Source organism: Centruroides vittatus, unplaced genomic scaffold (assembly GCF_030686945.1).
Source record: "Centruroides vittatus isolate TY-2023 unplaced genomic scaffold, ASM3068694v2 scaffold_450, whole genome shotgun sequence".
Lineage (NCBI taxonomy): Eukaryota > Metazoa > Arthropoda > Arachnida > Scorpiones > Buthidae > Centruroides > Centruroides vittatus.
The window spans coordinates 1,464,136-1,480,924 of record NW_027122709.1 but is presented as its reverse complement, the minus strand read 5'-3'; the positions used below and the strand labels follow the sequence as shown (position 1 = coordinate 1,480,924).

At 31.6% G+C, this 16,789-nt stretch overlaps 1 protein-coding gene across 1 annotated transcript; it reads left to right on the top strand.

Moving 5' to 3' along the window:
- Positions 1-4,603: 4,603 nt before the first annotated feature.
- On the top strand, positions 4,604-16,588 carry LOC136989199 (carboxypeptidase B-like). The gene is made up of 11 exons (XM_067287285.1): positions 4,604-4,705; positions 4,784-4,865; positions 9,679-9,842; positions 14,785-14,921; positions 15,045-15,144; positions 15,203-15,304; positions 15,419-15,523; positions 15,603-15,720; positions 15,944-16,164; positions 16,246-16,330; positions 16,407-16,588. The coding sequence occupies exons 1-11, from the start codon at positions 4,604-4,606 to the stop codon at positions 16,586-16,588; spliced, it is 1,398 nt and encodes a 465-aa protein (XP_067143386.1).
- Positions 16,589-16,789: the final 201 nt, after the last annotated feature.

Here is a 16,789-nt window from a genome sequence, read left to right as displayed (position 1 = left end):
CCTTATGTTACAAATATGTTTGAAAAATATAAACCGATCTTTACAGAATTTCTATATGCATAGTTGCGAATCGAAAAAGTAATATGTCAAATGTCATCAGCATCATAAATAGTGAAGATACAAATACGCCCAGAGATCAATTTAAGATTGCGGGTGTTGTATCCAGAATGCCATGTACTTGTCGAAATCAAAATTATTACATTGGAGAAAGTGGAAGAAGGCTGCAGTTGAGGATAAAGGCGGCTATCGGATTAAGAAGGATGGAATCGGCGTGGTTCTTGCATTCTAGTGAATTTGATTGTCACATAAATATAAAAAATACTAAAATATTATATAAAATAGAAAATTGTGTTGAAAAAAGAATTGTTGAACATTTTTGCATTACCGCGTGTACTTAATTCAAATACCGGAATGAACGTTGATGCATGCTGAGAAAAGTTACTAAATATAAAACAAAAACAGCGATTACTAACTTGATGTATCCACTGATGAGGCCTACTAGAAAGGCGAAATTCAATTGGAGTATATCATTTATACAATAATAGCATTGGTAATAATGAAAGTTTAATTTGTTTGCCTTTTTTGACTTGTACACTCCTCCAAGTCGAAAGTGGATCGAGTATTTTTCACTTGTTTTTAACTGAGAATAATTTTTATTTTTAGTGCTTACAAATTTGAGCTTTTGTTATTCTGGGCGACATTTCGAATGAAAATCATTCGTTTGGATGCAATTTTTTCTAGGAAGCGATAAAGGTAAGAGATGGGACCCACCAGCCAAGTTTCACCTATTGACTTGCAAGTTTCGCCGGCTCCTTACTGATAAGAAGAAAGGCTTAAGTTTAAAATTTGAGCTTTCTAGACCAAGTAGTGTTTTTTCTCCAGGAGCGTCTGCACAGCCAAATGGATAAGTAAAAAATATCATAAGTAAATAAATATTATACAGCTGTTATGGAACTTTTGCACTTTTCAATTGCTTATATTTCGGCGACGTAATAGGACTAGCAAACAAGATTCTTATTGGGCTGCAATCAGAAAAACCTGTAGACTGTCGGTATTTTTCTTATCTTAAGAACGGAGTTAGATTGATCAAAGACGAGACCCGATATGGGCAGCAGGAGAGCCCGACTATGTACTAACTGTGTCCGATGCAAACCGGAAGTAACGTTATTTCAATTGAAAAATTTTTCCTATAAAGGAGTTAGCTAGATGACTCTATCGTTAAAGGTAAAGTATGATGTACCGGGGCTGATTTGGGGAGGAGAGCATATATTTTAAATGAAATAAACGAAAAATTGCAAGCCGACATTGCGACAATAAAAAGAATTCTTGGTGTGATCTTTCGATTGTTTATTATTTATAATATTACATATATCTAGACAGATGCGTTATAATAAGTCTTATTAAATTAGTAAAATTATCAATTTTTAATAAACTTTTTGTCTATGGATCCCGGTTTTAAGTGTATTTAGCGTGAGAACGGAATCGGGTTAGAATCGGACGAATGAAAAGTTTAACTGTTCGTTAGAACAATAACCGACCGCTCGCAAAAACTGTGAGAGTTTCAGTGTTTATTCGCCACGTAATTTAATATCAAACGTTTTGGTTTTTAACCGAACACTTTTTTTTTTTTTTTGTCTTTCAGGAGACGGATTTTCGCAGATCATTTATTTTATATACATTATTGTTAACAGTAAGATGTACTCAGAAAATTAAAATTGTCGTATTTTGTGTTTGTATTAAAATGAATAAAAATTTCGATTCTGTGATGGTTTTTTGAACCGAAAAGTGAAATTTAGTAACTTTTTTTAATTGTTTTTCGTTAAATTAACTGAGCGAAACTTTTTGATCTGTTAATGAAATTGAAGTTTTTTAAAATTAGAATGCAGAAATATTACAATAAAAGCTCAAATGTGATATAGACTAAGGAGCGAATTACACTCTGAAATATACAAAAGATAATGAGATTTATTGAGTGACTAAACATCCCTCTTGTGAATGATTAATTTTTGCCTATATGACGAATCAAATTTTTATTCTAGACGTGGTAATCGATGTGTTAAACAAAAGAAAAGAGGTATTACCCTGTTAGTACGATTTCGAACTTAAGTTGTTTTCTGGTATCTTACAGATCAAGACCAAACCCGGAGAATAGCTTACTGCTGTTACTAATACGTTGAGAATATTGTAGTTTTAACTGTCTTAGAATGATCGACATAACAATTATTTTATCAAACTATAATTTATTTTTTTTATTTGAAACACTTGTTTTTGTATCTGAAATTTTACCAGGAATGATCTGTTCGATTTTATAAAACGATTTTATTAAACATGATGTTTGTAAGATTAATTATATTTTGATAATTGTTGTATTAATTTGTGCGAGACGAGATTATTGCCTCTGTTTTTTTTAAAAAAACGGTAAACACTAGTTGTTCTACAGATGCTTACGATTTTTTTTATGGATTACAATTACCGGGTCATGAGCTATTGACCGTATTTCAATTCGATCTGTCAGAAGCCGGAGGACAACTTGAGTTAAAAACCATATTAACAATATACTTTTTTTGTTTGTCTAATGCATAGCTTAACGCATTTAGAATGACGTTTCAAATTATGTGCTAACCTGAATAATAGTTATTTCAACAATTGAATTTGTACTCAGAATTGTAACTTAATACCAAATTTAATAATTGTTTAAAGATTCGATATTTATTAAAATAATTTTTAAACAACTACACATTTTCAGATTCATTTATAATTCTTGAAAACAAATTAAAACTTTTTTTCGTCTTCGGACCGAAATTGTCTTGCATGGAAACGGACGAATTGAATTCGAAAATGACCACGAAAATGCTTTATCAAGCAAGGTTCAGATGTTATACAGTAGCTATATTACAGTAAACATATTTATTTTTGTTATTATCTATTTATAAAATCTGTATTCAAAAATAATTTTCAGTAATAATAAACTTTTGTTTACGTGATTACATCTGTTATTATAGAATCGACTAATAACTTTAAAAATAAATTTTGTTATTTTATTCTTTTTTTTCAGTTATTAATAATGAAAAATGTTTACTAAAAACCAAATTTAGAAAAATTTTAATCATTTAGCAGCTTTTTGTAGACATGAAGAGCAGTAAAGTCATGTGAGATTCAAATTTAATATATTTTTTTCAATTATTTAAAAGCGTATAGACGTTGACGTTTACTGAAAATTACAAACTATCATCATAATAATAATGTATGGTGATATTATTACATGTTTATTTTATTTAAATTCAAATATATTTTTAAGTTTTTCTTTGTTGTATTACTATCAACTTCAGTTTTATGCTCATCAGGTAAATCTTTTTTGTTTTATTTTATTCAGAAAATTATGTAATCTATTACCGTTACAATTTATAATATACGAGGGGCGTTCAAAAAGTATCGGACTTTTATTTTTCCTGGGTAAACCACTGACGACCACTCGCTACACGTCCTTATTCATAGCAGATTGCCAACGAGTGACGCTTCCTACACGCGGGAAAAAATTCAGGACTGTGCGTGACTGTCCCCTGCACATCTCCACCGAAGAAGGCCTCCTGCGCGTCATTGGTTTACGCGGGAAAAATAAAGCTCCGATACTTTTTGAACACCCCTCGTATAAAATAGATTATGAAATACTTTTTATCTCTGAAAATTTTATAAAATATATAACTTCTTCCAACATTATTTACTGTATTTTCAACTTCAACTGCGCTGTATAGTATTTTCCACAAATTCTCAATACATTTTCAATATATGTGTTTTACTTTTATCAGTAATTCCTAGTAAGTTTTAACATAGGAATTACTTATAGCATTTATTCGAAATACTTTTAGACAGAGTTCGTAGACTTGTTGGTAGTCGCCCAGCAGACACTTCTAGATGGTCTTTTTTGGTACGTATCATTTAAAATTTAAAGAATAAAAGTTTATTGTCGAGTAATATATATTTTACATACCGTATTCCTGCTAAATTGCAAAATATTTTAATCGCCATCTCAGATAGCAGTGCATGTTTTCCTTAGTTTCATTAAAATTATCCATTGGACCTGCTAGCTGTTTGATTGAGTAAGTAATCTTAGTTACATCATCTCTAAAATTCTCATATATTTTTATTGTAATATTAATATTTTTTACAGTAGAAACGTTTCGTCAATGGATGGAAGAATAGGAAACGTCAATAGGTCTGAAGGAACAATAATTTATTTCTCAAAGTATATCATTCACAATTCGTATAAAATTTCGTTACGAGAGGACAACATAGCTTTACTATTTCTTGAAAAACGATTAAATGAGTCGGATAGTATCCTACCTGCTTTTCTTCCGTATAAAACTCTAAATGAAGTACCAGCTTGGAGAGCAGTATACACTGCAGGATGGGGATGCACTAAATTCTGTAAGTTTACTGGAATCATTGTTTTTCTCTTACTGCTTTACAATATCAAATAAATAAGACTTTTGTAGACTTTTTTCTTATTCTGTATAAAAATTAAGAAATTAAAGAGTATTTTTATTTCCTGCTTACAGACCTACCGTGAGCTTATAATTTACTACGAGAACTTCCTCTTACTTTAATGAAATCGACTGCAAAAAAACCTATTCCACTAAGAAATTGCGTCATTTCCGATAAAGAACTGTGCGTTTCTCGCTGGCCAGGAGCACCTACAATAGCACCGGTATAAATCTGTCTATTGAATTTTTTTATTTATTAATATATTATTTTTCTTAACATAAAATATATAATATATTTTTAGAAAGACTTAGGCGCACCATTAATAGGAGAATTACTTCCTCAACCCAAGAAGATACTATTAAGTATCAATAGTCGCGCTGATGGTAATTCGTCGATATATGCAGTTTATACATCAACTAGAGTTTATTATGATTGGATAGTAGAAAATAGTGAAGGGAAGATAATTTTTTTATTTCCATATTGTGACAATTGACAGCAGGAAATTCAACGGGAGAACGTTGATATGCCTACATGAAATTATTGTGATTTAATTAATATTTTTTGATTCAATAAAATAATTAGTTTAATTATTCAATACAATGGTCTTCAAATTTATACACTATTTAGATTCCTCTTGCAGATTTTTGTACAACTCTAAAGCAAGAACTGTAAAGTATGTGTGAAGAACACTTAGCACTATTTTTATATTTCTAATGATAAGGATTTGTTTAAAAAGTTAAGATACGGTTTAAAAATTTTTATTTTTTAATATTTTGAGGAAAAATTATTAAAAATATTGAATTTTGTTTTCGGAATTCTACAATTTCTGGCAAAACAAAAATACACATTTTGTTCATTGGTTTAGGAAGTGTTAATCAATTTAATGTCAAATAGGTAAACTAAACCATTTTTTCCAAAAATGAAGTATTACTTAAAGCGGTATTGAAAAAAATATATATATTTGAACCACAATAATAATAATGGAATCATATGCAAAATAATATAAGTTAATATTTTGTTTGTCTTATTACAGCTTTTACTCATCTTGGCACTATGAAAATTAATTTGATAAAGGTTTTGGAAGTTTTGATAACTTCTTTGAGCTCATCTTTATTACTTATGCCATCTCATCATCCAGTATTTTCAACTTTGCCCATAAATTTTCAATAAGGTTTTAATCTAGGCTATTTGCAAGCTCTTACACTTTAAAAATTTTTTATTTTATTTGGTTCTATGGCACGTGGCATTATCACAATGAAAAACATCTACAACATTGCCAAAATGATCTTCAATTGACAGAATCAAAAACCATTGAAAACTTTTCTTATACCCTTTTGTTATTACATCCTCATTACGAATACATCTATTTCAGGGTCCAATAGTTGACATGCAGTCTCCTTTTTTTTAACTGTTCCCGCCCTCTGGACATTAAGACGGCCTCTTTTAGCAAGACCATTATGAGTTCGGCCAGACCCACAATGAGTGGCCGAGTGGTGGGGCCCAACGTATCCGAACGGACAATCCCCGAAAAAACTCGTGTGGATATTTCGATACCTTCGGATTCGAACCAGGCTCCCCCAGAGCGATAGGCTGCCACCTTAACCGCTCGGCAATCCAGACGTCTGACATACAGCCTCAAATCATTAAACTTGTTGGAATGTTCGTATTCAGACAGTCATCTTTAAATTTCTCATCTGGACATCTCTAAACCAATTCTAGTGTATCATCACCATACCGAGTGCATGTGTGAACAGCACCCGAGGGTAAGGACGCCACCTGTACTTTTGGAGATACAGGAAACCTTTTGAATGTGCGTGCAAGCACACATTCAAAATCGCGTATGAGGAACTTGGGGGCAAGCAAACGGAGGAAGAAGTAAATCGAGAGCGGAAAGAGTTAAAACCCTTCGTTGACTAGGGTCCCGATCTGCATGTACCCGCCATTGTCTGACAAAACCACTAGGGTACAGTACCGATGGATCGTTACTTTGGTGTTTTTTAACACAGAAAATATTTTTATAAACAACAAATGTCAGCACTTGACAGCATCGTATTGTTTATCCTTTGTTTCAAATATTTTCGTCCAGGTGGTGTTTTGTAGACTTATAAAATCGTATAAAATGCTTTTTTTCTTTATTTTTTCGTGATAATTTTTTATTTTATTTTTAGCATATGCAATAATATTACTATAATAAGTTCATTAATTCTACAATAAGTCAACGTGTCATAAATATTCAAGTTGTGACCTTCAGTTGTAACAATTTATATATTTTTGATTTATTTTTTAATTTTAATTTAAAGAATCAACAAATGTTACACATACTACTACTTATGATCATCTGTTTATTATAAGAATTTTTATTAATAAAGAAATCCCCAATATATATACACTGTAGAAATTTAATTCTCAGTAAAACAATTGTTTTGAAGTAGAATTACCCTATAGACTGCTAGAATATCACCGTAAACCCCCAAATCGGTACGTTTTTTTCTGTGGACTCTCAGTAATGTTAAACTGACCCCTAGGGTCCATGAGAACCCGGTTGAGAACCACTGATCTAGATGCTTAATTTCGTCGCCAATACGATTTAAAATACGAAGAAATTTAAATTTAGAAAATTTTTACCAAATTCGAAATTTGTCTTGGGAATAGATTTTTAAACGAGTTATTCTGATCTCGTAATACACGAGTCGAGTTGAATAATTTTCTCGATTCGTCCCGTTTACAAGATTTATTAAATGAACAATATCCATTATACACGAACTTTGCGACCAGCAAATGAATATGGAAACTTCTACTCAAGTAAAACGGTGTGTAAACCTGCTATTGAAGGTGTGTAGAAAGTAGGTCAAATAACTTGTTTGTAATCGCTGTCTAAACTGTGGCAACCGAAAAACGCCAACTTTGCAATGAGATATTTCTGAACTGGGGTCTAGACCATCTATAAATCGTCGTCAGAGTCTAAACGTTGTCTTTGCAATCCGCTGTAGGAGTTCCGTCTGGGCACAATCGATTTTAGCACGGACAATCGACTGAATCAGTCAAATTATTAAAAATATGCAATATTTGCATATTATTTAAATATGTGAGAGTAAATATAACATTAAATACGTAATAGGAGCTCAAAACGGAATTAATTTTGTAAATCAAATGTTTTGAATCAGTCGGCGTTTTCAGTCTGATTAGAACCGTTTGTAAACTGAGTTCCTTAGTGATGATATACAATAGGTAATCGGTTAACGAACAAATCGGATAACGAACACCTCACAGAACAAACACAAGAAGAAGCGACGTAAAATAATGAATACCGACTGGTCTTCCCTTGAATTGTTTTCAGGTAACAATTCGAAACTTTTCGGAACACGGGAGACGTCGACATCGACGCTTAATAGAAACCGTCAAATTGAAACCAAATTTAAAACTCCACCACTCAACGAGATCAAAAAATAAAAATAAGAATATTACGTAAGACGAGATCTATTACCTTTACTCCTGAGTAAGAAATCGTAAAAATATCCTTGACCCCCACCCACCCCAAAATACCTTACATAATTCATGGACGGCCCCTTATAATGTAGTGTACGTACACCGTTTTCATACTTTTCTAGACTGCTAACTGGTATACTTTTAGACCAGCCGACAAAATGCTCAAATTGACCCGCAGAAATTTATAAACGTTCTGTCGAAATGACATTATGTTTCCACCTGTACAAAATATAGGTACTAAATTAATAAAGTTTAGAACAAAGTAGTTTCCATCTGGTGTGCTGTCTAAAACTGGCTTTTTTGACATGAAACAGCGTTCCTTAAATTAGGAATCCTAGCGATTCGAAAGCCCTTTTGTGGCATTAAGTGGAGCGCAGTCGAAACTCCACTCCGACCGTTTGCAAACTTGTATGAGACATAGTCATATGCCAAGTCACGTAGTAATGGAACACGCCGATACCTAGGTGTGTAACATTTTTGTCGACGAATGTATATATATATATATATATATATAACGATAATAAAATTAGTAATAATGATTTGCGCTTCTTTCGCTATTTTAAACGACATCGGTCAATTAAACGATTTGGGATACGGCTTAATGTCGGGCTCAGCTTTCCATATGATAAGAATGTCATCAGTAAGTTGAATTACTGATACTAAACTACGTAAATTAATCAGACAATTTCGTTTCCACAACGAATGGAAAACGTGTGACAGTAAAAGCAATTAATTATAAATCTTTTTACCGATTACATAAAAAGTAAAAACGTATATAGAATAAAATTACGAAAGATTTATATTAGAATTGCGTTTGAAAAAGACAGAATTGAAATACCTATAGAGCAAAGATGTAATTATTTCGTAAAAGATTATCCCTATAAATTGCTTTCGAAATGAAAACACTGAATTTAAAATGTAAGTATAATGTTCAAAATCAAAACTATATGCATTTATATTAGAAAACTATATATTAGAAAATTATCAAAAAATTGTGCTAAAGATTCCGTTAGCTCAAGTGATGAAAAATAAGTTAAGTGCAGTGATTAATATGTGTAAGCAAAAATAATAATAATAATAATAATAACTATCAGAAGCAAAAAGTTATATTTCATTTCTGGTGTTTAATAGCGAAAGAAAATACAGGGTGTTTTTTTTAAACTGACAGTACTCAGAGATATCTGTAGAGCAATCTAACAGCCGGACTGTCGCCAAATTTGGGAGCGTGACTAAGGGCGTCATGGGAAAGAGATTCCGCGAATGAAAAAGTAGTACCCAAATTCGCCGGTAGGGGTAGATTTGGCGCTGTTGTAGCGAAACAGCTAAGAATTTGTTGAAGGTTCACAGACTGCACTTGCTAAAGGTTCACAGACTGCACTTGTTGAAAATTCACAGGGGACCGTTGCTGGTAGTAGCAGCTCCTGGGAGTGGCACGACAATTGGAAATGACGCCTTCGACGGTATGACAAGTTCTGCGAAAAGTTCTCAAGTTATATCCATACAATATAAGCCACCTGCAAGAATTAAAACCAAACGACCATGCTACATGCTTGACATTTACTCTGACATTTTACCTAAATTCAGGTAAAAATGGCCCTCATCTCCCCAGAGAATTATCCACGGCCAGGCATCGTCCACCTCTATCCTGGCAAGAGATGTCAGAGCAAACGTCAACCGTGTAACATGATCTTTTGGTTTTAATTCTTGCAGGTGGCTTATCTTGTATGGATAAACCACGAGAACTTTTTGCAGAACTTGCCATACCGTCGAAGACGTCATTTCCAATTGTCGTGCCACTCCCCAGACGCTGCTACTACCAGCAACAATCCCCTGTGAACTTTCAACAAGCACAGTTTGTGTACCTTCAACAAATTGTTAGCTGTTTCGCTACAACAGCGCCAAATCCACCCCTACCGGCGAATTTGGGTACTACTTTTTTTCGCTGAATCTCTTTCCGATGTCGTCCTTAGTCACTCTTCCAAATCTGGCGACAGTCCGGCTGTTAGATTGCTCTACAGCTGTCTCTGAGTACCGTCAGTTTAAAAAAAACACCCTGTATATAAAAGAAAGGGAAACTAAAAAAAACTGAATATTTGACGGCTTCACCGGCTATAAACAGCTGCCAAGTTAAAAAATAGAACTCTCTGCATTGCAGACATCAAGAAGCAAAGGGATCGTCCGGGAATTGAACCCGGGACCTGTCACACTCAAAGCGAGAATCAGACCGCTCGACCAACGAGCCACCTGTCGCTAGTGAAATTATTCGTGACTCATTTACTTTCATTTCAACACAGTTAAAACTTCATTTTACTTGGGAATTTATCTTATTTCCAATGTTTGTCAGAATATTTTACAAATTTAAAATTTTAATTCAACTTTAATGTTAAATCTTGAAGAAATAATTTTGTTTATTTCAAAGGTAATAAAGTTTGACTTCGAAACAAATATTTTCCAAAGTTGAATGAAGTAGTCTTCGTTATTCAATATTCATAAATTAATTGTGAGTCTATGGTTTATGGCAATTTGAAGTCTTATTTTCGTCTATCTGCGATCTTCTCGTCTGCTGAAGAATTTCGGTAGCGATTAATACATCTTTATCCACTGTTGTTCCTTCAGCCAGAGTTTTACTGGGAGATTGCGAATTCGACCTCACTCTGTTTCCCTCGAATAATAAACGATGTACGATATTACCACTTCTGTGCGCTGATTAAAAAGTTAAAAAACACCATTAAATAACATAATCTTAATTTTGTCATTTTATATCAATTTAATAATTATACAAGTTAACTATAATTCGGATCTACAGGTTGGTAGATTAATTAAATAATAAAATACTGACTAGTTATATTAAATAAGATATATTATGTTATATTACAAGAGACACCAGTGGTACTGTACATAGTAGGCATAGTTGTCACGCAATCTACAGCTTAAATAAACGGCTTTTGTTGTTTAAATTCATAAATTTGAAGTCAAATAATACGGGATATTTCAACTTTCAACGCTGACTCAGCACTGACCTTAACGTTCGCTTAAAGTCGCTAAGAATGGAATCCATCTTGCTGAGAATGGAATTATGGAAACTAAGCACTTCGTACTCGAGTTGGAACGTCGTTGATAACGTCAAATTGTTGGTTTCGACACTCAACACTCGCGTTGAAAATTGGAATGTCCCGATAGTAAGTTACGGTTACAGATAAACCAACAGAAGCAGCGCCGTAACTAACCTTTTATGCGCCCGATGCGAGCATCTGTAACCACGTCCCAAAACTATGACCCAAAACTTGGTCCAGGTCATTTCTGCGCTCCTCAGGGTCCTGTGCCTGGGCACCGCCCTAGTTACGGCACTGAACAGAAGTCCAATAACTGATTCAAACATACAGTTTGAACAATTGTAGTTTTATGTATTGTATAAAGTCAAAAGTATGTCTTCAATCAAATTTGTGTATTATTTTAACAAGTGTAGAATATATAGGAAAGTAACAATTACTTGAAAACCCGAAACGTAAAGATACTGTAGTTAAAATTCTGACAATCTAGAGATTGAATTATATTAAATTTTAACAAACGGTATATACTGGAGTTTTCGTATACTACAGAATTTTTTTTGTATTAACATTACACAAATCAAATTTAAAATACATTCCATTGTTTAAACGGTAAATCTATTCGTAAAATTTTACATATTTTGTAATGTTTTTCAAATGTTTTAAATTATAATTTTACTGCATGAAAACAAATTTGCAATAATAATATTAAAGGAATAGAAATTTGGAATTATCCTAACACTTCGCTTGAAATTTACATTTTTGGAATTAAACATCCGAAATCAATTAATCACACAAATTTTTTGTTGCAGTACTTACATTTCAGTCATGTTTATACGTTTTAAAGTACAATAGATTGCGATAAAAATGATGTTTTTTTTTCAACAAAAACTTTATTCCTGTTAGTGTTATGGAAATTTAATTTTTAAAAATATTATTTTACAATAACGTTTTTTAAGCAATAAAATAAACAACATATTTATAATTGTCTTACAGTCCTTACTTGTAATTTATTTTTAATTGTCAACTTGGATATTGCTCATTACTAGGACTTTACAATGGTGTTTAAATATTGACACAAGAATGATAGTAAGTTCAGTAATTTTCTCTGTAATTAGAGAAAATTCTACAGGTGATATAATAAAGAAAATATGTTTCTTCTGAACTTATTATCATTCTTGTGTCAATATTTAAACACCAGTGTAAAGTCCTAGTAATGAGCAATGTCCAAGTTGACAATTAAAAATAAACAACACAATATTTTTTAAGCAACAAGCAATTATAAAAACAGAGCAATGTTTTTGAACGTTGTTTAATACTAATTTGAGGTAGCTCTTCATCAGAAGCCAGTAATTCCGATTGTAATAACAAAATGACAACGTTGATAAATTTTTAAAATACGATAAATATAAATTTTCTATATTTAATATTATTATTTAATATATAATGTTAACTTGTAATTTAAAATGAATTAATTATTTCTACTGTTCTCTGTATAGCTTCTTCGATTGTCAAGCATCTTAGACTTGTGAACAGATAAAGAAGTAAGTTTATCAATTTAGAAGAAAAATTTCGTTTAAAGTTGGTTTTGGTAAATTACTAAGTGGCGAATCTCTTAATAAGTACATTTTATTTGCTTTAAAAATTAATTTCTGTGTACAGTAGTAGTTGACCTCCAGTTTCCAAAAACACACTAGACACTTTCTAATCCTGCAAATCGCTTACTAATAGCCGGATTAGCTAGCGTCTAGTGTGCATATTAATAATAATTAATAAGCACACGACATATTAATGAACACATTTTTAGTATTAACAGTAATAATATTCTATGAGTTCACTGCTAATGCATTGTTTTAATTTCAAAATGTCATAGTTTCGTTCTAAATATTGCCTATAGATGTTCTATGGGGTTGATGTTAGGTGATTTTGGAGAAGTCAGTAGAAAATGAGAAACATTATATGAGAACATTTCATTGATGCGCAATATAAACACAATGTTCGGGATCATTACATTGCTGAAAGTAATAATCCCTGGCCAGATTCAGGTTTTCTACACTTTAATGTAGATTATTGTTTAATAAATTCAAGTAGACCTAAACATGTTTATCCATTATTTGTCTAAATGCCTCCAATTTTCCTATTCCAGCTGCTGACATACAGCCTCAAATGAACAAATTTCTACCCCTATATTTAAATATTCCCTGCATATTCTTGAAAAGCTATCTTTCTCCTATATGCATCTACACATACTTTTTACTGATACTATCGCAGACATTAAATTTGCTTTTATCTTAAAAAAGTTCGTTTTTCCAGTACCAAATGAGCTTTCTTTTATAATACTTTGCAAATTGTAATTCATTTTCCTATATATTTTTAAAATAAGGTTGTTTTTCTGACAGGAATACATAATTTATATTAGGTTTTATGTAAAGTCCTGCTTATTATAGATTGAAGTACTGCAATGCCAAATGATTCTTCAAGCTGTGTTTTGAGTTACTTTAAATTAAATCAGGCTCCTTGCTCTCTGTATCTATGACAAACTTTTCTTTTGTACGTTGATGTTTTTGTGACTAACTACTCCTTGATATATTATCCAAAGAATCTCTATTACTAATAATTCAATAACGCTCTGTATTGTTTAAAAACGTTCTTTAACTCTCTCTCTCTCTCGAAAACCTGTGTTCGAGTTTAGGTCGGGAATTTTTCACGGGCAGTTTGTTCCGGATATAACAAATCAGCCTTCGCTGTACTGTCATTGTGGTTTTTCATGTAACTAAATTCATAAATACAGTATAAATTATTAAATATAGTAATATTATATTTAGTTACCAAGACAAAAACTAGATACTTAGATATAATTACAAGTTTATGAATATTTCAGATACAACTTTTAATATTGTATTTCATATCTTATGATGAAAACGATACTTCTTTTTCTTACATCATGTTTTCTTCCCTTCGTCTTTGCAATTGATAATAATGAGAGCTTTGATGATGATGGTCCTCCATACAGATATGATGGGTAAACTATATATTTATTATTTGATTCCTTATTTCTGACTTTAAAAAAAAAACTAATGTAATAATTAAAATCTTTCAGATATTGTGTAGTTCGTATTATACCATCGAATGAAAGGGAATTGATGTACCTTCAAAATCTGTACAATGAAATAGAAGTAAAACCAATTTTTTTTCTTGTCATTTAGGGGAGATTTGAAAATCCGGGCCACAAGTTAAATTTTAATTTGTATAACGATATCCGTTGGAGAAAATTTAGATCTTTTTATATTAGTTTAAACACCGATCTGTTGGCTTTCGTATAATAAGCATAAAAGCAAAAGAATCTAGATAACTGTGCAGTGATTGGTATTCCCGTGACAGCTAGATATTTGTCAAAATTTTGCAGACAAAGAATGTAAATAAATTAAATATAATTTATTTATACACATTCATTATCAGTTCAAATACAATGAACATCTAAAATACTAAATAATTACAATTTTAGGTTACCATGGTCAGGAGTAAATCACCATGTTTGATTGTAATCAGCGTTGGAAAAGTGTTAAACTTTATACATTTTGATATAAGATAAATAAATAGCTCTAAACACATCATTATCCATATTTATAATGTGATAGTAAGTATCACATTATAAATATGACTTAATGACTTACGACTTAGTGTGCCCGGTGCCCGCGATTTTCCGAATCTTCCATAACACATTTTACTTTAAATAGAACATTATAGAATTTGTTTCGGTATATTTTAGCTAGATTTTTGGACTGATCCAGGATACGTAGGAAAACAAGTAGACATAATGATTCCTCCTCACAGATTTCAAGAGTTTAATGAAAGTTTCGTCGCAAATACTAAAGACTTTTTTCTGCTTACTGACGATGTACAAAAGTGAGAAAAAAAAAATTCTTTTATAACATCCGAGTTACACATTTAAATATTGATCATAATTATAATTTTTGTTTGATGGCTAATCAGTAGACAAGATATTACTTCTACTTACATGAATTTCAGGTTAATTGATGAAGAGAATGAATTCTTGAACAGTCCTGAACCAGTACGTCAGAAAAGATCTTTAATTTCGTTCTTCCGCAAATACCATAACTTAGAAGAAGTAAGTAATTATTATATAATACCTGGTAAATTTTTCCTAACTTGTAATTTTTTTTAAGGTTTACGAATTTTTAAACCAACTGGCCGGTCGTTTTCATCGACAAATGTCCGTCGAGACTGTAGGAACTACGTTTCTTAGAAAGCAATTGAAACTAGTTAAAGTAAGAAAACTTGAAAGACTTGAAAATAATATTTATAGGAACATCGTTTACAGTTTTAATATAAAGATTAGAATGTATTTGTGTGATACTTTTACATAAAAAAATTTACTTTAGTTATCATCCAATCCTTCTGCAAACAAACCAATTATTTGGATCGATGCTGGAATACACGGAAGAGAGTGGATTGCACCATCCACAGCTTTGTATTTTATACTTAAAGTATATCAATTTTTATTTTACACTTTAATACAATTCTAATTAATTACAAATGAGATTTCATCCTTTTTATCACGTGCAGATTTTGATTTATTATGGACATGATGAGCATGCAACAAAATTGCTAGATACCTACGACTGGTACGTTATGCCCGTTGCTAATCCAGATGGTTACGCTTACACATTTACACGCAAAGCAAGTATTCCACTTAAAACATTCTATTCTAAATACATTATTTATATAAAAAAATTAATTTAAAAATAATTTAGCGCTTGTGGAGAAAAAATCTTTCCAAAAGTCGATCACATTCACAAGGAGTTGATCTGAACAGAAATTTTCCATTCAAATGGAACGGCAGATTAAGTAATGACGAGTTTTTATATAATACATTTTATATATTATAAGGATTACATTATTCATAGATGAACTTCTCTCGATAGCGGATCGATTACAACGCGATCCACGTTCACCAATGTATATGGGGCCAAGAGCATTGTCAGAATTAGAAACTCAGGCTATAGTGAGAATTCTAACAGCTGTCAAAAGTAGGGTAAAATTGTATTTATCTTTACACTCTTTCGGACAATACATAGTATTTCCTTGGGCTTCTGAACGTCGAGTAATCAACGAATATCACGAAATGGTAAAGATATAAATGAATAAAAGTTTAATGAACATTCTAAAATTGCTGTTATATTAAATTTTTATATTCTTTTGATAAAAGAAAAGAATTGGAATGCGTGCGGCAGAAGCAATTAGAAATTTTACTGGTATGGAATATACAGCCGGGAGTGTGATTGAGTTGTTATGTAAGTATTCACGAATGCTATATAAGTGTCATATATTCATTTATAATCTAATTTAATACGAGTCAATTTATTTCAGATCCAGCCACAGGAGTATCGTTGGATTGGGCATATGCAGATCTAGGAATAAAGCATTCATTTGCAATAGAATTGAGAGACAAAGGACAAAGAAAATTCAAATTAAGCACAAAATATATAATTCCTGTAGGTGCAGAAACTTGGAAAGCGATTTGTTCAATTATTACTGACATTGAAGGATGAAAGATTTTGACGTATGTAGAAATAAATGAATGTAGATAAATTATTTAGTTTAATCGAATTTCTCGTATTTTATACTTAAATTTTATGTATCCATTTGACAAATGTAAAGTATGAAATCGCTCTCTGCTTAAGTGTTGTTATAATATCTTCCATTGCATTTTAAAACGCAGTTTTTTCTGTACTTAATCTGAAAATTATACA

Excerpts from the sequence above, each read along its gene's own strand:
- LOC136989199 (XM_067287285.1), top strand. The coding sequence starts at position 4,604 with ATGAAATCGACTGCAAAAAAACCTATTCCACTAAGAAATTGCGTCATT. Across the intron at positions 9,843-14,784 it reads TTGTGTACCTTCAACAAATT|CTAGATTTTTGGACTGATCC; the intron begins GTTAGCTGTTTC and ends GGTATATTTTAG. Across the intron at positions 15,524-15,602 it reads CTTTGTATTTTATACTTAAA|ATTTTGATTTATTATGGACA; the intron begins GTATATCAATTT and ends TATCACGTGCAG.